Source organism: Panthera tigris, chromosome D4 (genome assembly GCF_018350195.1).
Source record: "Panthera tigris isolate Pti1 chromosome D4, P.tigris_Pti1_mat1.1, whole genome shotgun sequence".
In the NCBI taxonomy this organism is placed as follows: domain Eukaryota; kingdom Metazoa; phylum Chordata; class Mammalia; order Carnivora; family Felidae; genus Panthera; species Panthera tigris.
Window position 1 is genome coordinate 10,188,469 of NC_056672.1, and position 27,042 is coordinate 10,215,510.

The 27,042-nt window shown below is 46.3% G+C and overlaps 1 protein-coding gene across 2 annotated transcripts in view; it reads right to left on the reverse strand.

The window, feature by feature from the left end:
* Window positions 1-27,042, reverse strand: part of DMRT1 (doublesex and mab-3 related transcription factor 1) — a 110,995-nt gene that overhangs the window by 46,997 nt on the left and 36,956 nt on the right. For both annotated transcript variants that reach the window (XM_042964138.1, XM_042964137.1), the window contains exon 3: window positions 18,767-19,050. In XM_042964138.1, the coding sequence (XP_042820072.1) occupies window positions 18,767-19,050 (284 nt within the window). The remainder of the gene's footprint in view (window positions 1-18,766; window positions 19,051-27,042) is intronic.

Below are 27,042 nucleotides of genomic sequence, written 5' to 3' on the forward strand. Positions count from 1 at the left end.
GCAGTGGTGGGAACGACCTCAAACGATCTTCAAACCCTCAAACAGCCGTTTCTGCCTCTACAGACTTCCCTCAAGTCAATTACACAGTCTAAGTAACGAACACTGAATGGGAAGCCAGGGGTCAGCTTTAGAGCACAAAGCGCCATCATACACACGATGAAGCCTCCTCGCCACCCACTCCAGGCACGGAGCTGGTGACATCTCCTCCCGGTGTGACAACATCTGCAGGTCAGTTCTTCAAGAAAAATGCTTTTCAATTTTCCCAGTGTACCAAGTAAACTGACAGTACTTGAACCTGCTGGCTCTGCAAAATGCTGGTTTTTTTTTTCTTCTACTGGGAATTTGTATAAAGCCTCTTTTCAAAACGTTTGAAAAATGTTCACTGTGAGTCTACAGCAGGGATCAGCATGCCTTTTTTTTTTTTTTTGGTAAATGGCCAAACAGGAAATATTTTAGGCTTTGCAAACCGCATGGTCCCTAGACAACTGGTAAATGAATGAACGTGGCTATGTTCCAATAAAACTTTATTCATAAAAAGGCACGCCTGGGTCACAACCTTCACTCCCACTGGAGGAGAGGGAGGAGATCACCTAGCACTGATGCCTGGGCTCCACCCCTAGAGTGTCTGATTTCAGTGATCTGGGAGGTGGCCCGGCCTTGGCCTATTTCAAAGCTCCCCAGGTAATTCTAATGTAACACCAAGATTGAGAAGCAGTGTCCTAGGGGCGCCTGGGTGGCTCAGTCAGTTGAGCGTCTGACTTCCGGCTCAGGTCATGATCTCGCGGTGTGTGGGTTCGAGCCCCACATCGGGCTCTGTGCTGATAGCTCGGAGCCTGGAGCCTGCGTCAGATTCTGTGTCTCCCTCTCTCTGCTCTTCCCCTGCTCTCTCTCTCTCTCTCTCTCTCAAAAATAAATAAACATTTAAAAAAAAAAAAAAAAAGAGAAGCAGTGTCCTGGATGTACTATTTCCTACGCCCCCAAGAAGTGTGAAACCCCAACATCTCCAGTATTAAGTAAAAAAGACAAAAGGTTAAGTCTGATAGATAGGTCAACTGCTGCCAATTTCAAGTTGCATATTATTTGAAAAGAAATTCAAATAAACTGTAGAGTGTTTTTCTTCTTTCAAAAAGAGCTTACCGAAAGATAAACACATTTCAAACCCATGCACGTCTGTTTTCCTTTAATGCCTCTTCTGTTTTTAGAAAGCACCTGATAACAAGGATTATTTGGAAAGAGAAAAGGACTGATTTGATCTCAAACATTCGATTTTCCTAATGAATCCCAAGATCACTGAGCTATAAAAGACTGAGGAAAAGAGAAAGATACAAAGGGTCAGACTCCATTTGAAGTTATTAAAATGTGAATTTTCTGAAGCCATTTATCACTTCAGCCACATCCAACATGAAGAACAATCCACAAATAACCATCCATGTGATCTCTGGACATAAGGCTGTAGACTTGTATGTACAGCTGGCTCTTGAACAGGACAGCGGGTTAGGGGTGCCAACTCCCTGTGCAGTTGAAAATCCACATATAACTTCTTACTCTCCCCAAATTTAACTACTAAATAGCTTACTGTTCACTGGAAGTCCTACCCATAACATAAATAGCAAATTAATACACATAAACTGTATTCTTAGAATGAAGAAAGCTAGGAGAAAGAAAATGCTATTAAGAAAACACAAGGAGGGGCGCCTGGGTGGCTCAGTTGGTTGGGCGTCTGACTTTGGCTCAGGTCATGATCTCGTGGTCCATGAGTTCAAGCCCCACATGGGGCTCTGCTCTGACAGCTTGGAGCCTGGAGCCTGCGTCAGATTCTGTGTCTCCCTTTCTCTCTACCCCTGCCCCACTCATGCTCTCTCTCTCTCAAAAATAAATAAACACACAAAAAAATAAAAAATAAAAAAGTAAAACACAAGGAAAAGAAAACACATTTACAGGACAGTATTGTGTTTCTCACAACAAAGTCGCACATAAATGGACTCGTGCAGTGCAAACCCCCAGTGCGGTTCGAGCTTCAACTGCAGTATTTCTAAGTCCATTTGTTACCCTCTGAAACCTGAAGCTAAAATCGAATTGTGATTTGTCCAGAAGAAGGAGTGGCAGACTGAGATTTAAAACTGTATATCCCGGGCACCTAGATGGCTCAGCTGGCTAAGTGTCAGACTCTGGATTTGGGCTCAGGTCATGATCTCATGGTTCATGGGTTCGAGCCCCATGCTGGGCTCTGCACTGACAGTGCGGGGCCTGCTTGGGTCTCTCTTTCTCCCCCTCCCTCACTCACGTACTCTCTCTCTCAAAATATATAAACCTAAAAATAAATTAAAATTCTAGTTCCCTTCTAACTCAAAAACAAACAAACAAACAAACAACCACCACAACCTTGGCTGCCTTCAGGTTAGACAAATGGGTAAAGAAGGAAATGTTTGGGAAACCTGCTTTACTTTAAGCCGGTAATATCAACTGGGGGCAATCTGTCCTCCAGGGGACACCTGGCAAAGTGGGGAGACACTTGAGAGTCACAGCTGGGGGGGTGGCGAGGAGAAGGGTGTGCTGTGGATCTGGTGAGGAGAGACGGGGTGCTGCGATACACAGGCCAGCGCCGCACAACAAGAATTATCCAGCCCCACATTTCACGGAGGGCCAAGGGTGAGAAAACCCGCTTCAGACTAGCCTAGTCCCTGCCCTCCCTGCCCTTCCCCTCACCTCCAGCTGAAACAGCAAAGTTCTACCGAGGGATAGAAGTTGTACAAGTTGCACACAAACGAAAGGAAGCGTTCAGTTCTGCTTAAAGGATATAATTTTTTCCGCTTCATGCAGTGCTACCTTGTTTCTTCTCAAGGTTTTATTTTTTATTCCTTTAAACACGCAAACCAAGGAAAACCTAAAACCCCAGTATTCCGGTGAATTACGACTCCCATGATTATTAGCATGTGCTAGCTGGCCAGCAAGAGGCATGTTTTATAATCTTATTACCCACCCCAAGTCTCTGAACCAGAGTGTGACCTACAGATAGGAGCTGGGCTGGCGGGGAACGTGCATGATGCTAGTATTAACCCCGGAGGAAAACCTAAGAGCTTTGGGTTTTATTTTATTAAACCGTGGAGGACACGCAGCGCAGTAAATCTGAACCACAGGTTTCCTTTTTATATACCTTAGTCACCCCTTTTTTATAGAAACAATAAAATCCCAACAAAACATAAAAATATTAGACCCTACTTCCTGTAAAAAATAAATAAAATTCCTCAACAGTACGCGCCGGTTGTCCGGGAGCGCGTCAGCCAGGAAGAGTCTGGTCTTACCCGGAGCCGAACACTCCATCCAGGCAACGGCTGGAAGAGGTTCGTGAAGACCAGACTGCGGTCTAGCTGTTCACGGAGCGTGGCTCAGCGGCAAAGCAGAGCTGGCCACGAAAGCGAACAGACTTCTGGAGAACCGTACGGGATCAAATTCCTAAGCACAAGCTCCGATATTTAAGCCAATAATGAGAGGATGCCCTTGGCAGTGACGTGTGGCTTGCAGCCTTTTAAGTTGCAAAAGCCAAATGTGGGATGGACCTCTGGTTTTACGAACAGAAACGTTTTTATGAAAAAAGTCAGGGTTCTTCACACACTGTGGAACTGCAGGTCTCCTGGTGATGCTAAGAGTGAAAGCTGGGGGGTGACTTTTGCCCTCATTAAAGGATTTCTTTATTATTTAAAAAAAATTTTTTAATGTTAACTTATTTTAGAGAGAGAGAGAGACAGAGCGTGAGCAGGGGAGGGACAGAGAGAGAGAGAGAGAGAGGAAGACCCAGAATCCTAAACAGGCTCCAGGCTCTGAGCTGTCAGCACAGAGCCCGACGTGGGGCTTGAACCCACGAACTGTGAGTTCATGACCTGAGCCAAAGTCAGACGCTTAACTCATTGAGCCACCCAGACGCCCCTCTCTAGTTTTAGTATAAGCTTCTTTTCAAACCATCCAGAAGGGATGGCTGTTTCCAGGCTCACGTGATAGCACACTGTGAGCCCTCCTCGTTCACAGACCTTACCTGCACGGGTGCTTGACCCAAAGGGCAAGTGCCCGTTCACTTCCTAAAATGCACCTCATTCATCCTCTGCCATGCCACGCATCACAGGTGGCAAGAATTATTCTTAACATACGGGCTGAAAGTGATCGCTCTTACGCACCCATTTCCGAGATTACTGAAACGTTAACATGGCAAATGCTGACGGACTCATGACACGGCGGACTCCCTCCGGCTACAGCCCATCCTCCCCTCTTCCCTCCTGGTCCCTCCTATCCTCTAGGGCTTTGTCTTCTCTCACCTGCCTTCCTTAACTTCCTCCACTGAATCCACCTTGCCTTCTCTCCTGAGGGCTCATTCGGAATGCCCTTCACCCCTCCCCAGCAGGAGGAAGACAAGGGGACAGCAGGTGGAGATTGGCCTTGAGCACACTCAGGCCTCTGTAAGAGATTCCCGCCAAGCCTGGGTGGACCCCTCCGGTAAACTGAGGGGGAATGGGCGGAGTTTGAGGGTCAGCACTTAAGAGGCTGAAGAAACTAGAGCTGTTCCTCCAAAAATGGAAGGAATGTTCATTCCTCAGAGAGGAGGGAGGAGAGAAGACAGAATAGGGTGACCATGCAGTATGGCAGAGCGGACAGGTGGGTTAAGAAAGGATACACCTGAGATGCTTGAAGCTGTGAACCCCACGATTCCCACAGCTCCAGAAGGTCCGTGACACAGGCAGAAGCCAACGAAGCTTGTGTAAGTGGGCTTTCTCAAAAAGAACGGAAGGAGCAGAGCTCAATGTCTGGATTAACACCAGAGTAGATTTCAGACACATGAGCAACAGCCATAAGATGCACCAGGGAAGCAAGTCTTCTGTGTTTGGAAACACAGAACCAAAACTGATCACAAAAGAGAAAGCAAGCTTCTCCCGACTCCCAGGAGGTCCTGGCGAGGGCACGGAAGATTCACACCACTCTTGTAGAAACTTTAAGGGGTGGACACCTGACAGGATATTAGGATCACAAGTGCGTTTATCAGTGGTCCATTATGCTTGTCCTGATTATACAAAACAATTAAGACAGAAAAAAAAAATTAAATCTTTTAAACTTGTGTTGTTCAATTGGTTGTTTTCTTTTCATTTTATTTTAGTTTTTTCAATTGCTTGTTTTCACCATCTGCGTCTGGGTGCCGATAGAACAAAGTTTACTCCTTGGAGAGTATTTTCCAAAATGCAGCACTCTGACCATCTGTGGGCCCCCAAATAATTCAGCAAGTTGCAAGCAGCACTTTTTAAAAAATAACAGTATGGAAATGAATGGAATGAAACAGAGTAGAACAGAAATCTGGCAATTCACTGTGCACAGTGTGAATAAGAGGTGCTGTACGAAAAGTTTCATTTTGTGTTTACATGTCTGTGTAAACATATACTGGGTCCCAACGTAAAACATTTCTTACTGTGGGTCTCCACCTAAAATGCTTGAAAGGCATTGATTGGTATATAAACCTGGTGAAAGGAAGCAAGGACTTTCAAAACTAGGTACCCGGGGGCCCCTGGGGGGCTCAGGTGGTTAAGTGTCCGACTTTGGCTCAGGTCATTGGTCTCACAGCTTCCAAGTTTGAGCCCCACGTCCTGCTCTGTGCTGACAGCTCAGAGCCTGGAGCCTGCTTCAGGTTCTATGTGTGTATCTCTCTCTGCTCTTCCCCTGCTCACGCTGTCTCTCAAAAATAAATAAGCATTAAAAAAAAAAAAAAAGTACATATCAGAAAAAGCCCAATTTAAAAAATGGTTCCTGGGGCGCCTGGGTGGCTCAGTCGGTTAAGCGTCCGACTTCAGCTCAGGTCACGATCTCACGGTCCATGAGTTCGAGCCCCGCGTCGGGCTCTGGGCTGATGGCTCAGAGCCTGGAGCCTGCTTCCGATTCTGTGTCTCCCTCTCTCTCTGCCCCTCCCCCGTTCATGCTCTGTCTCTGTCTCAAAAATAAACGTTGAAAAAAAAAAAATTAAAAAAAAAATGGTTCCTTTTCCTACAACCTGGAAAAATTCAGATGCATTTAAGGGGGCTCAGAAAACAGAGAGGAGAGGTCTGTTTGCAGATAGTCTCTGGCCACAATGAGCCCAGTGCTTCCCTCATTTTCCCAAACTACACATCTATGCAGGATTATCTAGTTCCTGAGTCAACACTTACATCCACTTTGATTCACAAATCTAAAACACAAACCTTGACTTTCCAAGTGAAGTCCTACAAAGCCAGACAGAAATGCATCATTTACGTAAAAGCTGATAGAAAATACAGCTTCAGTAAAGTAGCTGGTGGAAAAGGGCAGGAAAAGGTCTGTATTTTTATTTCGGGGCTGATAACCAGCCAGAAAGAGGACTCTCTGTTTTCTCTAACATGTCAAGTCTCTGGAAGCGTTAACAACACCTCTTAAGAAAAGAACTGGGGGCCTGTGATAGTGACATTCTTCAAGTAACTTTCTTGAGAAAATGTTGCTTCTTGGCCACAGAACTAACAGACTTTCAGAGGAAGAAAGTAAATTTATTGAGAGATACTACAGAGACCCGTCCTGTTTTCTCCAGAGTCCTCAAAGTAAAATAATCATTAGCATAAGAACTAACTGCTCAGAGGGATCAAGTAACTCGTTTCCACTCATAAAGGGATTAAACAGAGAAGCAGGATCCAAACAAAGCAAATCCGCCCTGGAAGCTTCTACACTAAACCTCGCTTGCTTTTCCCACTTTAAATTAAGATGTCTGCTGATTATGAAGATCTACTCACTCACTGCCTTTGGCTTTTACCCATTCTTCCTGTTTTCACTGTTCCAAGAGCAAATAAACTTTTTTGAGGAGGGAGTCTGAAAATAAGAAAACATGTCTATAACCACACATTCAGGAACTTCGATTTTAGGACGGAAGCATTAGAAGCCTCCATATCTGTTCCCATTTGATGGACAAACTTAATTAACCTTTGCTACTGTGTTCCAACCTACTGTTTTAGACAAAACTGGTGACCCACAAACAATATGTTACCATCAGAATCTCAACGGCGGTGACACCAAGAGATATAGCCCTATCAGCAGTATCGGGAAATAAGCCACTTGGATTAGCTGCTCTAGGAAATATGGATTCTATTCATGTCACACATGAGCTGTCAGAAACATTAGGATACTTTTAGCATAAATCAGCAGTGTGAAGGGTATCTTATGAGTGCTGAACATGATAGACGGCTTGGAGGGCAAGGGGAGACCGTCTGGGGCCACCTGCTACGTGTGAGCACGCACATATACTCACATACTCCGCCGGAGGTGGTATTAGAAATTCAAACGCAGGCTGGAGACGGTTGAGGGGCATACCCAACTCACGGGGGGTTAGTGGCACAGGACGGCCCCTCCGGAAGTATGATGGAGAGCCCACCTCTAAGTAACCAAAATGACACAAGAAGGACCAAAAATCTGTTTCCCTAAAGCACACAGAAGGTGGGGGAGGGGTGGCAGGATAGGACAGGATGCAGAGCCATAAAACCATGCTTAAGGACCAGATGTTTAGTCATTTCGATTTGGTTAATACTATGAAGACATAGGAGTGTCCGCTTTCTCTAATGTCAAGACTCCGAAAATACTATTTAAGATACGCTATAACCAATGAGGTCTCATGAGACCTATCATAAGACGTTAAGAAAACACTGAACAGCTCTCAAGGCTTCTTGCAAGGGAAACCAAGAAATGCATATTGCCCGCTAGGAAGGCAGAGATACAATGGGAGCGGACGTGCCTCTACAGTCAGGTAAACCCCAGTTCAAACTCAACCCTCTTTCCCCCGCTTAGCAGCTGTGTGACACCAGCAAGTGACTTGTCTCCCGGAATGTCCGTTTCATCATCCACAAAAGCGGGAGCAATCCCTGCAGGCTATGTTAAGGGTTAAGCGGGACAGAAGATATGAAAGCTGTCCCTGTGACATCTGTCCTGTCACGCCTACACCCTCCCTTCCCCCAAGGGGGCGTCCCTCTGTGGGAGCATCGGTGGGACAGTGGTGGTCACACTCAAGGACCCCACTTTTGGGATGCTACCAAGTAACCCTGAGCCCTTTCACAGGTATGCCAGGGACGTGGTCACAAAGAGGGAGACAGACACACCCCCGGATGACATACTTAAGTATCTTAAGTACATAAAACTTTTGCTCGGTATTCAAAAGAAAACTCCATTCTCTCAATTTTTTCTACTTTTCAGATCTTAAAAAGTTGAAAATCTACCTGTTTCCTACATAGCCACTGTTACATACAGAGTGAGAGAAAAAGAGAACAAAGAATGTTCCTTCAGGTTTTTAGAGTTTAGACCATTACTCAAGACAGATTATGTGTCTTCCCTTCATTCTCCCGGGATTGGCTGATAAGAACTACTAACTGCCCAAGATAACGCTTGTGAGAAGGAAGGTGATGAAAAGGTGTGAAAAACAAAACAAGGAGGTCAACCCTTTTGCCCTGTTTCTCAATCTTCCTGTGAACCCCCCTTCCCGGAGGGTGTGGATGGCCAGGGTGATGTCCACAGAGCACGGGGAGCAGCCTGTCCCGAGCGCAGGCAGTGAGGGGGTCTCCTCTCTGCAGAGAATGTTTAGAAAGTAATGAAACTCTGGGGTGCCGGGGCGGCTCAGTCAGTTAAACACCCGACTCTTCATCTCAGCTCAGGTCTTGATCACAGGGTTGTGAGTTCAAGCCCCACAAAGGGGTCCGCACACAATGAAACTCACTAAGTCAATCTGCTCTGAACTGTCACTATTCGATGGCAATTCCAAACAACAGCAGTGATGAAATCCTGGCCTCACCCCACCCTGCCCCCGGCACACCACTGCCCAGGGACCACATCACAGCCCTCCCCAGACTCCTCCAGACTCCATCACAGCAGCCATCAGAGAATTGCGTGTATCCTAGTTCCCTGCGTGCTAGTACCTGGGGGGTGAGGGAGTCTAGCACAGCACACAGCTCCGGGGGCGGAGCTAGTATTCAATACATGAATTGTAACGAATGAGTGAATGAATTTCTCCTACATGCTCTGTAACATGATGGAGATTTCTCGATGGTAATTTTTTTAAGATTTTATTTTTAGGTAATCTCTACACCCAACGTGGGGTTCAAACACATGACCCCGAGATCAAAAGTCGCCATGCTTTACCAACTGAGCCGGCCAACCAGGTGCCCTAGAGAGTTTTCATAACCTTAGTCTTTTGACCCTTTTACTGCCATATTCCTAATATTTTTTTTTTTTTTAAAAAATAGGGCAAACCAACCTCTGTTATGCATTCCCCTGATTTTGGTCTTTATTCAATTAATGAGAGACACTTAACTGGCCATGTACAAAATTTGTCTCACATTCACATCTGCTTCGGGGGGAAAAAAAAAAATCAAAGCTACCAGGGAAAACATCAACAGATAAGATTTTGGCCACTGGCCCAACCAAATCAAATCTGAAAGCTTTCAAAAACTGTGATCTAATTATCTGGTTTTCAAGCAGATTACAGAATCCCCAAATGATGTATTATTTACTAACTTGATGCCACTGTGTCAGAGATCAGGTTGTGTAACAATCTCGCAACAGACTGATCATGTATTTCTTTCTGCCTCCGACTGAATAGGGAGTAGTCCCCGGGGTGTGCCAGTCCATTGCAAAGTTCTCCAACTCAGTCCGGACCAGACTGAACTTATAACAGAAATGCTGCACCCCAGGGCTCCTAAAACCCGAGATGACACTCCAGCTGGATTGTCTGGATGCCACTGGACCGCTTCAGCCAGGCTGAGAAACAACCCATCAGGATGTTCAGGACCAACCCCGGCCCAAGATATTCTCAGAGTCAGAGCCGTCTGCCTTGGGGCCCAGGTTTCCAGAGCCCAATTCTGCTTTCTTCTGTCAATCACACGTTTTCAACCCAAATGCTCAAAAGGGCCTGGCCCGTGCCCTGCTGCAGTTAGGAGAGATTCCTCAGCTTACCTCTCGCCATCTGTCTGGCTTCAGCATCTAGAATGCCTACCACCTCCCTCAGTTCTGTCCCAGACCCAGGGCCCCCCAGCAGTACTGTCACTGTGGCCCCAATTCCTACAAATGAATGCCCTCGCGGAGGGATCCAAAGCAAGCAAGCCATCAAACGTTCATCATCTGTCAAACCAAACCGATTCTTCGAGTAAGGATGTAATCGACACCAGCTGATGGTCGTCAGAACCATCGCTTGTAATCGTCTAAAATGAGACCAAACAGCAGCTCCTTTGTGAAAGTGCGTGTGAGCAAGGTGGCGGTTTAGAGGCCGGGAGACAGGACTGCCCTCATCCAGGCTGCAGAGCTCTGGGGAGTCTCAGGAGCACCCCCCAACTGCTGCTGCCGCCCTCAGTGCTGGTGGCCAACAGAAGCTTGCTCCCCTCAGGATTGGGGGCGTGTTGTAAAGGCCAAGAGCACTGGAGTCATTATCTCTCCTCGAAAGAGAAGAATCTCAGGAAGAAGTGTGCCGCACAGGAGGAAGTTATAAATACGGCCAAGGTGTGACAGGCCACTTAAGGGAAAGTTCATAGTAGAGGCCATGTGGGCTCCAAACCTGGAGAAGCCGCACACCTTCCTTTCACCGGCTTTAAACTTTCCGAGGTGTGGGGCGCCTGGGTGGCTCAGTCAGTTAAGCCTCCGACTTCGGCTCAGGTCATGATTTTATAGTTCATGAGTTCGAGCCCCATGTTGGGCTCTGTGCTGACAGCTTGGAGCCTGGAGGCTGCTTCATGTTCTGTGTCTCCCTTTCTCTCTGCCCCTCCCCCTCCTTCTCAAAAATAAACATTAACAAATAAAATTCAAACTTTCTGAGGTACGTAGTAGACTTGTATGTTTTCTGAAACAGAAGATTCTCCAAGACCGGCCCTCCAACCCAACGGAGTCCTCACTCCAGTGGACAGACAGCAGGGCCTACTTGGGGTGCATGGGAAGGGGTCCCACAGAATGCTGGGCATTCACAGGACTGCTGTAAAAAGGAAGAAAAAGACCAAAGCACTCTCCCTGTAAAGAGTCAAGCTGAGCATTAAGTCGACACAATCGCTAAACGAAGCAGATGAAGACCCCGGGGAACTTTGCTGTTGTCATGGTGACACAGTGACAGACGTTTCCAGACTCTGTCTGGACTGCAGAGACTGGCATGATGTAAAAGGGAAAGAGACGGGGAGGGGTAGGGACGGTGCTGCTGAGTGAGGGCATTTGCACAAAAAGAAATCCTGCCGCCTAATAGGATTTTATTTTTACAAAATGTTAGAAGAGCAGTCGCAATAAAAACAATTTTTTTTAAAGTAAGCTCTACACCCAATATGGGACTTGAACTCACAACCCTGCAATCAAGAGTCGCATGCTCTTCTGCCTGAGCCAGTCAGGTGTCCCTAAGAGCAATTTTTTAAATTGAATAGCTGAGCTTTAAGAAAAACTCACTTGGCCTGGGGCACCTGTATGGCTCAGTTGGTAAGAATCCGACTTTGGCTCAGGTCATGATCTCATAGTCCGTGGGCTCGAGCCCCCGTCAGGCTCTATGCTAAGAGCTCAGAGCCCAGAGCCTGCTTTGGATTCTGTGTTTCCCTCTCTCGCTGGCCCCTTTTCCCACTCATGCTCTGTCTCGCTTTCTCTCTCGCTCTCAAAATAATAAACATTAAAAAAAAAAAAAAACAACTCACTTGTCCGTCCTTATTTTCCTCATTCCTCTGTAAAACCAGCACAGGTAACATCCTGCACAGATGATAGTGAACCGCTAGACACATTCCCAGTAAAATGAGGAACAAGAGGACACCAACATCCACGGCTAGTATCCAAACTGAGTATCATGCCAACGACATGTATCAGAACTGGAGGTATACAGGGGAAAACGGCAGTACCAATATTCTTCTGTATCTGACCCAGATACCCCAAAATAAGCAACTAGAAAATTATTAGAATTACAGAGATCACAAAAGTGGCCAGATACAAAATAAGTATACCCCATCATAGCAATGGAACCTGTAATACTTTCTAAGTTTTAGTTTAACTTATTTATTCGTATTTTGAGAGAGGATGCACGCATGCACAGGAGAAAACATGCACATGCGTGGGGGAGGGGCAGAGAGAGGGAGACAGAGAATCCCAAGCAGGCTCCATGCTGTCAGGTCAGAGCCCGACACAAGGCTCGATCTCACAACCCGTGAGATCACAACCTGAGCTGAAATCAAGAGTGGGATGACTTAACAGACTGAGCCGCCCAGGCGCCCTGAACCCATTAACACGTTCAGTCAACATAAGCTTACATCTTTCTAATTCCCCTTTAAGAAACCTAATAAAGGGTGTTAGCGTTTACAGGCCAAGGCCATTACCGTATCTATTTTAATTACCTTTTCCTAAGGTAAGAAATTACTTTAAATATTTTAAACTATATTTGTTCTTATAGACTCTTGTGTCTGCTTGCAAACTTTGTCAATTTTTCTTCCCAGAGAAAAAAGGCAGTTAGTGTCCATCCACCAACAGACAGCGGCCAATAACCAGCTTGCTCGCAACAGGGAAGCCTAGGCAAGATTAACCTGCTGGCACATTTGGATGACAGTTTGGAGCAGACAGCCTTGATCACAAGGCTCTGTAGAGAGAGCACGTGAGAAAAGGCAGACAGCCCAGCTGGGGTCTGGCTCTCCTATAACCAGCTGTGTTCCTCAATCACTTCAACTTTCGCAGCTCACAATTATCCAGGAATCTGAGGCACCCTGATGCACATCATCCTGGGGTCCCTGACAGTACAGCTTGGTGGTCAAGGCAAACCCAGAAACTTATCTGAAGTCTGCTTCATCTTAAAAACCGAAATGGTGGTGCCTGGGTGGCTCAATCGGTTAAGCGTCAGACTCTTGATTTCAGTTAAGGTCATGATCTCACGGTTCGGGAGTTTGAGTCCTGCGTCAGGCTCTGTGCTGACAGCACGGAGCATGCTTGGGATTCTCTCTCTTCCTCTCTCTTTGCCCCTCCTTCCCTCTCTCTCTCAAAATAAATAAATACACTTAGAAAAAACTGAAATGGATTTTGCATTCTACTGCCTTCTCTCTGATATGTTTTTTAAATTTAGGAGTATCTTAAAATAATTACTGTTACTTATAATTGTCTCCCTGGGAACAAGAGCCAGGTCTGAGCCACCTGCAGCCCCTCCAGGACCCTCCAGGGCTGCTGTCCCCCACACAGCACATGCTCCAGAAGTCACTTCCTCTCAACCTTTTGGCTGACAGGTTGTTCTCATGCTGAGCAACGCTAATGAAAAGAGGAAGCAGTGTGGAAACAGGGGCCCCATCAGGCTGCTCGCTGTGGGACAGAGGATATTATATGGTGGCTTGAACTGGCAGGGGCTTTTGTAAGACCCTGCCTGATGCTTTGGCCCCAGCCAAAGGTACTAGAGCGCCATCCCAGGAACGCTCACAAGGGGGCGCCTTCTCTGTACTCCAAGTCCAGATCCCAGGATCTGGTTTCCTTCCTGCCTGGAGCTCAGTTTCAAATCCAGGGTTACGGAGATGATCCCCAACTTTCTGCCTCATTTTCCAGGTGGTAACAGCAGCCTTCCCCCAAGACCTGCTTTTCCCATTTTTGTCTGCTGGTTCAGTGGTAGGTCCCTAACACATAGCAGAATGCCCATGAGTGTTTATTTAAAAAACAAATGCATCCCACTAGGCGCATAATCATAAGTGGGCAACCCTAAAACAAGACATCTCAGACTGAGCCCAAAATCACTACCAGAAGGAACGAAATCACCTATGTTGTCATTTTGACCACACCCGAACCGTGAGCAGCACGGGAGTCTACACATCTGGAGGCACCAGCTTCTGAAAGGCCATCGAGAGGTTGCCAGCCAGAGGGGCTGAAAGGAGATCCCAGGTACAGCTTCGAGTCCTCCCGTATTTATTTCTGCTCCCTTGATATGCACCTCTCCCTTGTCAACCTGGTACAACATGTTTATTTAAGAGATAATGTTGCCGTGGAGGAGTGCACAAGGCAATAAACAGCTTTTGCAGGCAATTAAATGCAGAAGTGAAATTGAGCTGCTGGTCAGTGGAACCAGCCATTCATCGTGAGTCTGTTCCAGTGTCACAAATGTTATTCCTGTTTCACAACAGGACAGGAATCTATGATTGGGCCACAAATCTCCAGAGGCTGGAGGCAGACCAAAAGCGATTAAAGCAGTTCTCCGCATGCAGGGCATTAACACGAAGGAGTCCTGAGCTTCTGGGATGCGGACCCAGCACGCTGTTCTATTTCCTTTAATAGATTTCGCACTTAGTAGGTGCTCTGTAATTATCTGTGGCTTGCTTGATTTTATAGGGACACTTACCGGAAGTCTCACCTTTACAATAAACTCAACGGCTACTTCTTGGCAAATAATTCAATACCCTCCCTATTACCTTTAAAAAATTAGGATTATCCCCACTTCCATCAGTTTTTCTAGGAATCAGAAAGGAGCTCTTGGTTGAAGAACATTCCCGCTGTTCCCCACCCCCACCCCCCACACATGGATATACCCCACAGTAAGGGGAGGGGGAGAACTAACAGAATGGGGTCTTGATCCAGTGAGGAGTGAGGAAGGAAGTCAAGACAGTCTCTGGAGGAGATGTGCCAGGGTCAGACCAAGGGAGGAGGCAGTCAGGAGGGACTAGCACAGTCTGGCACACCTTCCACAAAGGAGATGAAAAGCAGGGTCACAATCAAGGGGGCACCCCCATGCCGTCCTCCCCTGGGAAGCTTCCAGCAGGAGGGAGCACAAGAGCAGAACCAGAGCACCCTCCCAAAACAGGGGGGCTGGGGCCCAGATGGCTGTTCCCGACGCTTCTGCCCTAACAACGGGGTTAAAAAGTGAGCCCTCTAGGGGTGCCTGGGTGGCTCAATAGGTTAAGGCTCTGACTTCAGCTCAGGTCATGATCTCACCATCCATGAGCTTGAGCCCTGTGTCAGGCTCTGTGCTGACAGCTCGGAGCCTGGAGCCTGCTTCAGATTCTGTGTCTCCTTCTCTCTCTCTGCCCTTCCCCCACTCATACTCTGTCTCTCACAAAAATAAACTAACGTTAAAAAAAATGTTTAAAAAAAGCGAGCCGTTTTGTTCCTTAGTAAGAGCAATAGCACTTACTAGTTGTAAGTATTATGCGTTAGGCATTCACCATTTAACTAATACTTCTTCATAACACACACATCATAAACATGTGTTGCACCATTATGATTTCTGTCTGTGCTTCTGGTTTTCCATCTGCTGAACAGAACACGTTTTTCCCCAACCCTGAAAAAATTATTCCACGTACGTTCATATTTGGTCCATACTCACATGTCACAGTCTTTTAATACTAAAATGCACCCTACGTATACCCTATCTTGTCACAAAGGGGATCTGAGATCGCTAACTAAAATACATAGCAGCGGAAGGCTGAAAATTAGATAGATCTAAAAAATGATCATTAGCGAAAAGAAATAACCGCAGTCAACATGGGCATAGCACTTGCTGGTGTGCCCAGAAACGTCTACAGGCACTAATCACCTCACTCTAGCTGTTACACTGCCAGATGTATGCAGGCAACAATTCTCTGAAGGTGGTACCGTGCCCACTTTACAGACCAAAACAGGGAGACGCAGAGACAATTTTGCGTTTTGCCCCAGGCTTCACAAACATTTAAATGCCAAGTCAGAAGTGAATATGGATCTTCCAATGTTCTCCTAAACCAACAGACCTGGTTTCTAGTCCAGGCTCTGCCATCAACTTATCTGTGGGTGCGGAGTAAACCCCTTCAGCTTCAGACCTCCGTTCTCCCTGCACCAGGATGGGGTGAACTGGAGCTTCCCAAGACCCACTGCGGCTCTGATCGCCACTAGACTGATGGTCACCTGCCATTCTGCAAAGTGATGGCTTATATACCTACGTTGGGTCTTGCACTTAGGAGTTTATTTCCAAGAGAACTAATTTTTGTGGGAATAACAACAGGGCTGTAAGTCCAGCTTGTGTTTGTATCTGGTTACGAGGTTAATCCATAGACTCACACAGCGTCAGACTGAGGAGGGATGGAGACGCCACGCGGTCAAGCCCCTCATCTCAACTGTTAGGATCATTTTCCAGGTTACACGAACACTGCAGGTGTGTCTAGATATGCTTTCCCGAGAAGCACATTCACAGGAGATTTGCAGGCAGATTCCAAAAGCAACTTTCAGATAGCAGGGAATTCAGCATATTTTAAATGCTATTGCCGAGACTGTATATTTCAGGAAAGCTTCAGAGGCCCCATTCTCAGCCATCCGAAGTAACCACACGTCAGCACTGTTCCAGAAGTTTCTGCATATTTCCAACCTCCACAAGGGAGGAAAGAAAACCGGAAGACGATTCCAAGAAGACCCTCAATGTAAAGCAAAGCGCTTAGGTAGGAATTCTAAGCCCTAAAGAACTAGAGAGGACCTTGGTATTTATATTGATGGCAGTTTCCGTGGCCCGACCCAGTGATAACCAAACACTGCTGAGAAACACCGTGGAACCAGACAGATCCACATTCAAACTCCAGCTCTCTTGTGCGGTGGCTGTGTGACCATGGACAAGTCAGCCCTCTGGGTCTCAGTGTCCTCACCTGTAAAAAGCAGGCAACACGATCTGCCTCCTGGGCCTTGGAGGAAGACTCACCGCTCAGCAAATGCTGGCTGTCATGACTGGTGCCATTACTAACTAAGAGGAAGGGGCATCAACCACAGTAGCAGAGAAGGACCTATTTCTGCAAAATAATTTGTTCCATGAGAATATATTACCAACAGTGACTGGAAATAAAAGGTCTTAAGCTCAGCCTTCCAGGAAGACAAACTATATGTTAAATGATGCCTCGGCGGGCGTCTCTACCTCTCTCCGTAAGTGGCAGTGCTAGAGACAGCATGAACAGCATCAAAACTGCCTGTCCCCCAGGACTAAGAAAGTCTGGCCACGATTTTTCCTCCAGGTGTGGGAACCTGCCCTCCGGAGACTCTCTCCTTACACACAGCACCTGAGACATCTCTCCAAGACCAGGCAGTGATGCTGGTCTGCTGTCTTATATGCCAGCTCAAGGATTCTGACAAGGAGACGTCTGACTTTACCGGAAAGCTCACCAAGAGTTGCCTGCCTTTCTCTCAGGAAACAGTTAAGTTTTTTCCCCCCCCTCATCCTTTTTCTCATAGGCCAACAGGTTCAGAGCTGTCCTACTTTTATCCTTAAAGCCTAGAAGTAGCCAGAAAATCAGGACGCTCCAGCGCTAGTCCCTGCCTTGTGGGAATCTACAGGACGCACTGGTGTTTTCAGAACTGCAAGATACTTCTTCTTCCTTGCAGAGAGGAGAGCTTCTGACGGAAATCAGCCCAAAACCCGCCCCCAAGAATTAAATCCAGTTGGCACTCTGAAAGACCTGTAGGGGTCCAGGTTGAAGATCTGTAAGTCATTGCATTCCTTTACACTCACATTACCTCCGAGTTCTCACACCCATATGCATGAAGGCCTCTTTTTTTTTTAAAAAAAAGCTTATTTATTTTTGAGAGAGAGAAAACATGAGCAGGGGAGGGGCAGACACAGAATTCAAAGCAGATTCCAGGCTCTAAGCTGTCAGTTCGAGCCTGACACAGGGCTTGAACTCATGAACTGTGGGATCATGATCTGAGCTGAATTCACAGGCTCAACCGACTGAGCCACCCAGGCGCCCCTGTGAGGCCCTCTTTTTAACAAGCATGGTTCTGAAAATAAAATGTGTGGCAAACTTACAAAAATGTGTATCCCAGGGGACTAGGGTGGATGTATTAACAGGCTGAAGAAGTCTGACTCCTAAGGGGAGTGAGAGAACCCAAAAAGCGGGGGAGCTTGAAAATTAACTATTTCCTCACACCTAAAAAATACAAAACGGGATAGAATCACTCAGAGGAAAATTTCAGCTTACATTTTTAAAAAATGGGCATAAGAAGGTCAAAGTTTTGCCCCGAACTCCCAGATATGTATGTCCCATTGTGTTGGAATCAAAGCCCAGTTGAGAAAGCCTGCGAGGTAAATGTACCCCAAATAAGAACCGTTCTCCCTGAATTGTAACATCTATGGCTGCTGGAGGCTTGCAGGTGGGGAGTGCTGGCTCTCATGCGGCCACACTCCCCGCGGCGTGGTAACCCAGCTTGTGGACGTTTTCAGTGCCTTGAAATCTGAAGAAACGGTTACAGCTGAGGAAGCAGAACAGCTCTAGAAAAACACTCCTTCCTGACAATGCAAAATGTTTTGTTTTACCCCCGTGTTAATCTACAAGCTCTTGATCGCACACTTAAGCATATGAAAGATGACCTTCATTCCCAGCTAAAAAAAGCACCCAATTTGGCCCAGAACGACAGGGACCTAATTCGTTTTCTTACCTTGCTTCGCACACAGGTGATACCACTCGTCCCTTCCAGGGTGCAAATTCATCACTAAGATTACTGCCACCCAGAAGGCCGCACCCAGAATTTTCTAAGCTGCTCAAAGAAAGTGGGGATGAGGCTACAGGAGGAGGTGAGACCTCACACAGTGAGCCCCTCGTGAATCTGCCTCCGGCCAACTGGGTATTTGTGCAAAATGACAGTGCAAAAATGAGAGAAGTGCAAACACACACAAGTGTGATCCCTTCACATGTTACAATTCCCGCAGCCGACCCGGGAGAGGGAACTTTTTTTTTTTTTAACACCTCTGGCATAACGTGCACACATGTGTGCTGAGCTGGTCGTTGTGTGTGCGTGTGTGTGTTCTTGACAGATCCAGTCACTCTGGGCCACGTCTTACCTGCCACTGGTTTCCCGGCTGACTGGGCACGTAGGGTGCCGGGAGGCTCCGCAGGCTGTTCTTCACAGGGGACCCCCCGAGGGGGTTTCCCACGTCCCCGGAAGAGGAATCCGCGGCCAAGGCCATGGAGTACTGCGGATAGTTGTACAGATTGTTGTAGTAAGGGAACAGAGAAGGCTGGTAAAAGCTGCTGTAGTAGGTGGAGTCAGAAACCAGATCAGGTGTGTTCTCCATGTGCCCTCTGCTGGTGACGGCAGGAATATCCTGGATGACCATGCGTCCCTCTGGAAAGGAAAAGACCACACGGTATTCACATGGGGGTGCACAAAACTCTACCTCTCAACCCTGGCAACGTACGGCCTTCCTCATCTGCAAAGCTACAGAGCAAGGCTCTGGAACACGCTGCTTCCTCCCACAGCCAAAACAAGGGACACGTCTCTAAGGCTGGCAAAACTGGGGACACAGCTGGCAGCCCCCTGCAGATGACTTATTTTCACTGAGAATACCAAAAACATTTTAGTGACATAAAGCCTGGGCAGGCCTAACTTCGACCCAGACAATTCTACCCCAATGTTAGGAAACTGGAGATCAAATCTAGTTAACTTGGCCGTCGGCATCATTTTTACAACAAAATGAATTGTACTTCACTTTCAACAAAGTAATAAAATCCCAATGCTCAAACTATGGTAGCCACATCGATATATCAAAGAGCCAAAGCAAAAGGCTAAGAGTTTAAGCACACATTATTTCTTTAATTTCCTCCCACACCTGACACTGGACTCTTCACAAGTCTGGACAATGGTATAGACCAGGGGTAGACAAACTTCTTCTGTAAAAGGTTAGTAACGATTTCAGGCCATTCAACTGCAGAATGCCCAGATTGCTGAGTGGTCATGTTACAATAAAACTTTATTCACAAAGCCAAGCAGTGGGCCGAAGCAGCCTAAAGGCTGTAGTTTTGTCAACCCCGTGTCTAGATTTTAAACTGTGTCGATTCGTAAACAAGCAGACTCCTAAGTCCTCTCTCCCATGGACATCCATCACGCCATGTTCTAAGAGGGGGTCCAGGAGCCTGAGATGGCTGCAAGGTGTCAGGATGCCGCTGCCCGGGGATTCTACAGTCTGGGGTGAGACATGTGATGGGATTACAAATACCAACAAGGATTATCACACAGGAATAGCCATAGACTTTTATGGAAATCCAAAGGCTGGAGAGAGGACTTGGAGCCTAGAAAGGACCACAGAGACCTTCAGGAAAAAAACACTGCATCCAAGCTGAAGTATAAGGGAGGAGCAGAGAAAGGTGAAAAATAAAGAAAGTGTGGAGAAAAGGACAAGGAGGACAAAGGCATGGGAGCGGGAAAGCGGGAGGAGGGCGTGCCAGCGAGAGCTGGACAGGGCAGCGCAGCGAAGCTGAAGAACTGGGCGCCCGAAAGGGAACGAGAGGCTGAGCTGGAGCAAGGGGCGGGGAAGCCTCCAGCCAGCCCTCCAGACCCTGCAGCACGTGACGATTTCTGGGCCAGGAGCAGAGGGTCAGCACTGAGTTCCAGAGTGAGTGACCTGAGGGCAAGCTTAGGACAAGCGAAGGGAAGAGAGACCTCAAGTCTGTGAAAGCAGCGAGGGGCCTGAGCTACGGGCAGGGGCGCAGGACTCAGCAGAAGTGGAGGGGCTGGCTGGACTTCCATCTGGAAGGGAAGGAGAATGCCGGAGGAGGCACGCGGCCGACCTGGGGGAGAGTGGGGAGTCTGGTGTGGTAGGAGAGGGAGGCGATGAGTTCTGTCGCATCCACACGCTGGAGACACTTATAGGCGATGAGCGAAGGTGGGAACCGGCAAGCGCACTCGGCAGAGAAGAGGCTGGAGGAGACCTGGGAGGGGTTCTACCAGCCTCCGGGGAGAGGGGGAGGCAGTTGTTACCAAAGAGCGAGTTCTGGGAGAAGAAAAGGGAGCCAGGAGTGGAGCTGGGGAGAACCAAGGAGAGAACACAACATCACACAGGCCAAAGTTGATGTGGCTCCTGGAAGGCCCAGCATGCCTTGTCAACTGCTGCCAAGGGATCAAGCAAATCAGTTCTAGAAAAAAACCAACAGAGGGCTAGGTCTTCAGGGCCTGGACGGTTTTGCAGGAGAGGGAGGAGCGAGTAAGCAACGAGGAAACAGACCAGCTGGGCACAAGAGCCTTCTCTTCGCCAGAACGTAGATGGAGCAAAAGCAGGCACCGGGGCTCCGGGCTCACTGGTGCATCCCCGAACCTAGCACACCGCGGGACACGCGGTGGTCAATTATGTGCCCGAACAGATCGACGAGTCCCGGTTTTCCAAGTAGCCAGGCCTCAAAATAAATGTGAGGAAGAAACAGAAGCTCCCCGGAGCAAGAAAGCGTCATTTCATTTTTAACCCACAGACAGGGGTTGAGCACGCATAGGTGGGGGGAAGCCGGTCGACGGAAATTCCCTGCAGAGTCAACACGTGGCCCAGAGCAGGTGCTCCGTGTGTCCACTGGCCGAATATGGGAGGAAAAGAGAAGATATGCAGGCGGCAAGCTGTGGAAGGGACTTTCACAGCCCCACCTTAATGTCAGTGCTAAAGTGTCCTCTCTCTGAAAGGATACCAAATCCATCCACCTTGGTGCCCTCCCAACGTTGTCAAGCCACTATTTCATTATATTTCTTTCCTTCCTTCTCTCCTCTTCCCAGCTAATGAGATGAGACATTCCAGTTCCATTACTCCACACCGCATGTGGAGAAGGCACCTGCCCTCCTCGCCTCTTGAACTCCCCAGCTTTTTCTTATTTTAAACACCAATTTCGTGCATAACAGGTGGTTTCCAATAGCGAATTCTTTTGTGTTTAATGTTGTCTCTTCACTGTTTTCCTCATTACTTAAGCAATACAAATTTTGTGAAAATGACGAATTATACGGGTGTCTAAATCAGGGAAGGAAGGAATGACACGGGCTTCACCACTCAGTCACAAGCATTGGTGGGACATCCACGTGTAATCTCACAGACATTGAGGAAGGCATTTCCGATGCTTATCTCTGTCCTTGTAGCGGGGAAAAAACAGATACCCCTTCGGACCTGCCCTTCAAAAGCAAGGTCCTCAATTAAAAAAAATATACATTAGTAGGTAAAGAATTAAATAGAAGGCCAAGGGAGGCAGCTGGGTGGCTCCAGTCAGTTGAACGCCTGACTCCTGATTTCCCCTCAGGTCATGATCCCAGGGTTGTGGGATGGAGCCTGGTGTCGGGCTCCACACTGGGCATGGAGGCTGCTTAGGATTCTCTCTCTCTCTCTCTCTCTCTCTCTCTCTCTCTCTCTCTCAATCTCTCTCTGCCCCTCTCCCCTGTTTGCACTCTCTCTCTCTCTCAAATAAATTAAAAACAAGAAGAAGAAGAAGAAGAAGAAGAAGAAGAAGAAGAGGAAGAAACCCAAGGACACCAGGATTCTCAGATTAGGACACAGGTTTGTGAATTTCCGAATCACACCCCTACTCAGGACCTTTTATCAGGCCTCCGTTTTATCCAGCAATATGATGTCAGTAATAATTCTCAAGGTAACAAGAGGATGGCTTCAACAAACTGCATAGGGAGCCTCTAGGTCAGGTCAGAGCGAGGACTGGTTTTGCTACAGCTGAGTATAATCTATCAGCTACTGATGCCATCACTTTCCCACTTACCCGGTATTTTATTTCCTCTTTCAGATTATATTGACCTTGAAGAATAAATTAAGAAACACACTGGAAAAGTTCTGTTTCCTACCAGTATTTAAATAATAAAAACTCTTTGAGCTTTCTAAGAGTAGGTGCCTAAGGATTTTACAATCCTAAGATGTTTAAGCACTCTTGAAAAGTGACATTTTAAAAAGCTCTAGGGACCTGTGGAACTGCCACACCCTGTATTTTGTAAACCTCAAATTGTATTTTAAAGTTCACATCAAAACTCTTGGTCCATGTTCAAAACAGGTTTATGAGCCCCAGCCTCTACGTGCATGCCACTGATACGTGGAAATTTCCCGAGGTCGAAATAAGCATCCATCAGTTGACAGGTGTCTCATCCAGTGGAGTTCGCAGTGTGGCCCTTGAATGGGCAGCATCAGCTCCCCCCCCACCGCCCGGGAACTTGCAAAAGCACACCCTCTTGGACCCCACCACACCCACTGAATCAGAAACTCTGAGGGGTGGGTGGGCCCAGCAGTCCTGAGTTTAACAAAGTCCTCAGAAGGCTCTGATGCACTCACAGATCGAAACTCACCGGTCTACCTGGAAGATTGCAAACAAGTGCTTCAGAAGCTATCCCCAAAAACGTGACCCCTGACCGCACTGCTGTGACACTCCTGCCTGGCTATCCCACAAGAGCATGCAGATAAATACCACCTCCTCCAAAATCACGGCAGAGCTCGGATCACAAGTGGTGTGCATACTGCTGCCTAACCGTTTGGACGCTCATGGGCCACACCCAGGCTTTCTTCATTTGCTCTAACCACAAAAGTTTAATTTATTTAAGTGCTTTTTCCCTTCGAAAAACTGAAATATTCCACACAGGGCTTCTGGAAAACCAAGAGGAGCGGGTAATGCAAAAGACATTTATTCTTTTTTTTAATATGAAATTTATTGTCAAATTGGTTTCCATACAACACCCAGTGCTCATCCCAACAGGTGCCCTCCTCAATGCCCATCACCCACCCTCCCCTCCCTCCCATCCCCCATCAACCCTCAGTTTGTTCTCAGTTTTTAAGAGTCTCTTATGCTTTGGCTCCCTCCCTAACCTTTTTTTTTTTTTACCTTCCCCTCCCCCATGGTCTTCGGTTAAAGTTTCTCAGGATCCACATAAGAGTGAAAACATATGGTATCAGTCTTTCTCTGTATGACTTATTTCACTTAGCATGACAGTCTCCAGTTCCATCCACGTTGCTACAAAAGTCCATATTTCATTCTTTCTCATTGCCAAGTAGTATTCCATTGTGTATATAAACCACAATTTCTTTATCCATTCATCAATTGAAGGATATTTAGGCTCTTTCCATAATTTGGCTATTGTTGAAAGGGCTGCTATAAACATTGGGGTACAAGTGCCCCTATGCATCAGCCCTTCTGTATCCCTTGGGTAAATTCCTAGCAGCGCTATTGCTGGGTCGTAGGGTAGATCTATTTTTAATTTTTTGAGGAACCTCCACACTGTTTTCCAGAGCGGCTGCACCAGTTTGCATTCCCACCAACAGTGCAAGAGGGTTCCCATTTCTCCACATCCTCTCCAGCATCTATAGTCTCCTGATGTGTTCATTTTTGCTACTCTGACTGGCATGAGGTGATATCGCAGTGCGGTTTTCATTTCTATTTCCCTGATGAGGAGTGACGTTGAGCATCTTTTCATGTGCCTGTTGGCCATCCGGATGTCTTCTTTAGAGAAGTGTCTATTCATGTCTTCTGCCCATTTCTTCATGGGATTATTTGTTTTTCGGCTGTGGAGTTTGGGGAGTTCTTTATAGATTTTGGATACTAGCCCTTTGTCCGATAAGTCATTTGCAAATACCTTTTCCCATTCTGTTGGTTGCCTTTTAGTTTTGTTGATTGTTTCCTTTGCAGTGCAGAAGCTTTTTATCTCCATGAGGTCCCAATAGTTCATTTTTGCTTTTAATTCCCTTGCCTTTGGAGATGTGCTGAGTAAGAAATTGCTGCAGCTGAGGTCAGAGAGGTTTTTTACTGCTTTCTCCTCTAGGGTTTTGATGGTTTCCTGTCTCACATTCAGGTCCTTTATCCACTTTGAGTTTATTTTTGTGTATGGTGTAAGAAAGTGGTCTAGTTTCAATCTTCTGCATGTTGCTGTCCAGTTCTCCCAGCACCATTTGTTAAAGAGACTGTCTTTTTTTCCATTGGATATTCTTTCCTGCTTTGTCAAAGATGAGTTGGCCATACTTTTGTGGGTCCAATTCTGGCGTCTCTATTCTATACCATTGGTCTATGTGTCTGTTTTTGTGCCAATACCATGCTGTTTTGATGATTACAGCTTTGTAGTAGAGGCTAAAGTCTGGGATTGTGATGCCTCCCGCTTTGGTCTTCTTCTTCAAAATTACTTTGTTCGGGGTCTTTTGTGGTTCCATACAAATTTTAGGATTGCTCGTTCTAGCTTCAAGAAGAATGCTGGTGCAATTCTGATTGGGATTGCACTGAATGTGTAGATAGCTTTGGGTAGTATTGACATTTCAACCATATTTATTCTTCCAACCCATGAGCACGGAATGTTTTTCCATTTCTTTATATCTTCTTCAATTTCCTTCATAAGCTTTCTATAGTTTTCAGCATACAGATCTCGTACATCTTTGGTTAAGATTTATTCCTAGGTATTTCATACTTCTTGGTGCAATTGTGAATGGGATCAGTTTCTTTATTTGTGTTTCTGTTGCTTCATTATTAGTGTATAAGAATGCAACTGATTTCTGTACACTGATTTTGTATCCTGCAACTTTGCTGAATTCATGTATCAGTTCTAGCAGACTTTTGGTGGAGTCTATCGGATTTTCCATGTATAATATCATGTCATCCGCAAAAAGTGAAAGCTTAACTTCATCTTTGCCAATTTTGATGCCTTTGATTTCCTTTTGTTGCCTGATTGTTGATGCTAGAACTTCCAACACTATGTTAAACAACAGCAGTGAGAGTGGACATCCCTGTCATGTTCCTGATCTCAGGGGGGAAAGCTCTCAGTTTTTCCCCATTGAGGATATTAGCTGTGGGCTTTTCATAAATGGCTTTTATGATGCTTAAGTGTGTTCCTTCTATCCCGACTTTCTCAAGCGTTTTTATTAAGAAAGGATGCTGAATTTTGTCCAATGCTTTTTCTGCATCAACTGACAGGATCATATGGTTCTTATCTTTTCTTTTATTAATGTGATGTATCACATTGATTGATTTGCGAATGTTGAACCAGTCCTGAAGCCCAGGAATGAATCCCACTTGATCATGGTGAATAATTCTTTTTATATGCTGTTGAATTTGATTTGCTAGTATCTTGTTGAGAATTTCTGCATCCATATTCATCAGGGATATTGGTCTGTAGTTCTCTTTTTTTGCTGGGTCTCTGTCTGGTTTGGGAACCAAAGTAATGCTGGCTTCATAGAATGAGTCTGGAAGTTTTCCTTCCCTTTCTAACTTCTGGAAAAGCTTGAGAAGGATAGGTATTATCTCTGCTTTAAATGTCTGGTAGAATTCCCCTGGGAAGCCATCTGGTCCTGGACTCTTATTTGTCGGGAGATTTTTGATAACTGATTCAATTTCTTCGCTGGTTATGGGTCTGTTCAAGTTTTCTATTTCTTCCTGTTTGGGTTTTGGAAGTGGGTGGGTGCTTATGAATTTGTCCATTTCTTCCAGGTTGTCCTGTTTGTTGGCATATAATTTTTCATAGTAAGAATAATTTATTCTTGATCTCAAGTTGTATTTTTGTATTTGTATTTGGCTCATTCGTTGGTTATCCTAGAACAACTATGTCCAAAGCTTTGCTTTAGATGTAAAAGGCACAAAGAAATATTCACAATGTTTCATTTCTTCTCTTTAAAATTTTTTTAAAATGTTTATTTATTTTTGAGAGAGAGAGAAAGAGAGAGAGAGAGAGCATGAACAGGAGAGGGGCAGGGAGAGAGGGAGAGAGAATCCAAAGCAAGCTCCAGGCTCTGAGCTGTCAGCCCAGCTGAGACACTTACAAAGCAATCATCTCATTGCCACAATGACAGTATAGGTAGATGTCACCATCAACAAAAGCAGTGGAGATGGGAGCCAGGGTGGAGGGGATTTAGAGATGATGGTGTGCGGACACACTCGAAAGAGAATGATACCAACAGGATCATGAAGGAGGAGAAACACAAGTCCTGTGGCAGGGACAGTGACCAGATTGGCCTGGCCACGGTACACAGTTCACGTCAAGGGCCCACAGGTAATGAGAATGGGAAGCGACCTTGGTTAAAATTGTGGAAGGCCTCGAATGGGGATGCCAGTCAAGGACTTCGGGTTTCTCCTCAAGCTACAGGGAGTCAATGAAGGTTTTCAGAGGAAGCAAGTAACAATAAAAATGTTTTAGGAGAATTGATCGAAGCACCAGAGACAGATCTAAGAGACTAAGGAGGTAGGAGTATAGACTACTCTAGAATAGTCTATTCTGTATATGCATATATGGTCTATAGGCTAGTATACACTAGGCTCGTTAGTTTCTTTTTTAATTTTTTAATTTATTTTGAGAGAGAGAGAGAGGAGGGGCAGAGAGAGAAGGAAAGAAAAGAATCCCAAGCAGTCT